The following is a 2,366-nucleotide window of genomic DNA, read 5'->3' on the forward strand; positions in this document are numbered from 1 at the left end:
CAGGGCTGTGAATGGAATGATAACAGGAATGAGGATGACTTGTCACCATTCCAGATGAAAGAGGGCTCAGTGATGAAACACACCTATCACATTTCACGAGACTTCGGACCAGCAAATAAACAAAGAGTCAGCAGAACTTTGAGGAGCTACGTGTCGCATTCATTTGGCGTTTGTCCCAATTATGGACATCCCCAAATTGCACCTTGGATGTTCCCCAGGATCTCGGGAATGGTATAAAAGCTCTCCCAACCCGGGGCTCTTCACTTCGCCTTCCTCGCTTCATTCAGCTCCTTGAGAAAGGTAAGCACCATTCTAAGGGATCTCTTCCCTTGGAAATTTTCCCTTGGAAAATTCCAGTCTCTCTTTTCTGCTGGTGTTAATCAAGGTTGGGACAATCCATAAGGATTCTAAGATTCTAAATAATTGGGCTATTTTGTGATGGTTTTCTTTTCAGTTGGTGCTGGACATTCATAAGTTCAAAATGGTAAAATCATTCTTTGTTCTTAGTAGAAATTAGAAAAAATTTGAATTAGAAGCAAAGCAGCATCCAAAACCTTGCAGAAGGTTTGTTCAGCCAATAAGAATTTTCTGTGGGTGGGAATGAAGTACAAGAAATTCGGAATAAGACCTCAGGAGAGATGACAGGTCAGAGAGCGAGTAAATTACAAAAACACTGATGAGAAGGAAGGACAACCAAGACTTGAGACATGACAATTCTTTTCCTCCACATGTCCAACTGTGAAATATTTTAACCATTGAATTTCTGCCTTTTGCTCACTCCTCAGTACCCACTGACCTCCAACCCCTACAAGATGTCCTGCTACGACCTGTACCCCTCCGCTGCCTGCGGCGCCCTCCGGCCCCAGCCCCTGGCTGACAGCGGGAACGAGCCGTGCGTCCGCCAGTGCCCCGACTCCACCACCGTGATCCAGCCTCCCGCCGTGGTGGTCACCTTCCCCGGCCCCATCCTCAGCTCCTTCCCGCAGGATTCCGTGGTGGGATCTGCTGGAGCTCCCGTCCTCGCCGCCTCTGGCACCTCCCTGGGCTATGGGGGTTATGGATCCCTGGGCTATGGGGGTCTCTATGGATATGGGGGTTATGGATCCCTGGGCTATGGGGGTCTGTATGGATATGGGGGTTATGGATCCCTGGGCTATGGGGGTCTGTGGGGCTATGGGGGTCTGGGGTCCTGTGGGGGCTACCGGGGTCTGTATGGCTCTGGCAGACTCTTTGGCTCTGGCTATTGCAGCCCCTACTCCTCCTGGTACGGCCGCTACGGCCGTGGCTACTGGGGCTCCTGCTAAACCCTGAGGAAAACCCTCTGGATGATGTAGAAGGCCAAAGCGAAATGCAGATTTTTCTTCCCTTTAAATTCTGTCCTGATACCTCCATGAGTTCAATTCCTTGTTATCTTCTTTATCACCACTGTGGGTGAATGCAGTGACAGACTGAAGTGTCTTTCAAGCTCTGCCTGTATTTACAGTCCTGATGTTACCATGTTGTTTGTGTTCTTTTCATTCTCATTAAAACTGTTGCATCACTGAAAATCCTCATGTTGGGCTTTTGTGTCCTCACCCACCCTGAGTTTGCCAACCTTGCTGGGTAAAGCTCCCTGCTCTGCATGAAGCTGCAAAAACATTGAGCAAACCCTGCCCAGAGGGCAAAGTCTCCATGGAGAGCCTTTTACCCATGAATTTACAATTTCAGTAAATTTACATTTACGGAATTACAATGTGGTCACAGCATGGTGGGCAAAGGTGATCAGAAGTTTCCTCTACATGTTGAGCCCTGTGTGCAGAGGGAATTTCTTTAAATCCACATTAAGGATATCATGAGTGGTCACGGAATCACTGAATTGGGTTGGAAGAGCCTTGAAGATTGTCAAGACCATGTGTTTAATTTATTTATATATTAAATAGAAATGGAATTTTGTCCATATTTTATAAGTAGCCTAAAACCCAGCAAAAGCACTGCACCATAAATGTCATTATCTTCTTGTGTCATCAGCAAAGCACAAAGCCACCTCCTGATTCAGCCAGATCCTTATCTCACAGGGAGTTTTCCTCATCTGGTTCAGCTGCCAAAAGATCTCAGGGTACACATTTTCCCGCAGCAAAACGATTTGTCGAACATCACCATGTTTAGAGAAAATCTGACCAGAAAACCAAAGGGAAAACTTGAATTAAAAAAGGCAAAAGCTGCTGCAAAATCGAATGACTCTCAGCAGAACCCAGAGATTCCCCAAATGAGAGGCGGAGTCGATGTTCTGTGTCCTGCCAGGACCCGAAAAATAAGTCTGAAAAATCCGTCTACCTCCTGCTAGGACCTGAAAAATCAGTCAGAAAATCTCTACCTCCTTCTGGGAC

General features: G+C 46.9%; 1 protein-coding gene across 1 annotated transcript; it reads left to right on the forward strand.

Annotated features, from left to right (window-relative positions):
• Positions 1-812: 812 nt before the first annotated feature.
• LOC141725573 (scale keratin-like) lies at positions 813-1,304 on the forward strand. The gene has a single exon (XM_074529469.1). It carries the CDS (start codon positions 813-815, stop codon positions 1,302-1,304), a length of 492 nt encoding a protein of 163 aa, XP_074385570.1.
• The last annotated feature ends 1,062 nt before the right edge of the window (positions 1,305-2,366 follow it).

This window comes from Zonotrichia albicollis, chromosome 30, assembly GCF_047830755.1.
Source record: "Zonotrichia albicollis isolate bZonAlb1 chromosome 30, bZonAlb1.hap1, whole genome shotgun sequence".
Lineage (NCBI taxonomy): Eukaryota > Metazoa > Chordata > Aves > Passeriformes > Passerellidae > Zonotrichia > Zonotrichia albicollis.

What these genes read in the sequence shown, in the direction of transcription:
- LOC141725573 (XM_074529469.1), top strand. Translation starts at nt 813, where the DNA reads ATGTCCTGCTACGACCTGTACCCCTCCGCTGCCTGCGGCGCCCTCCGG.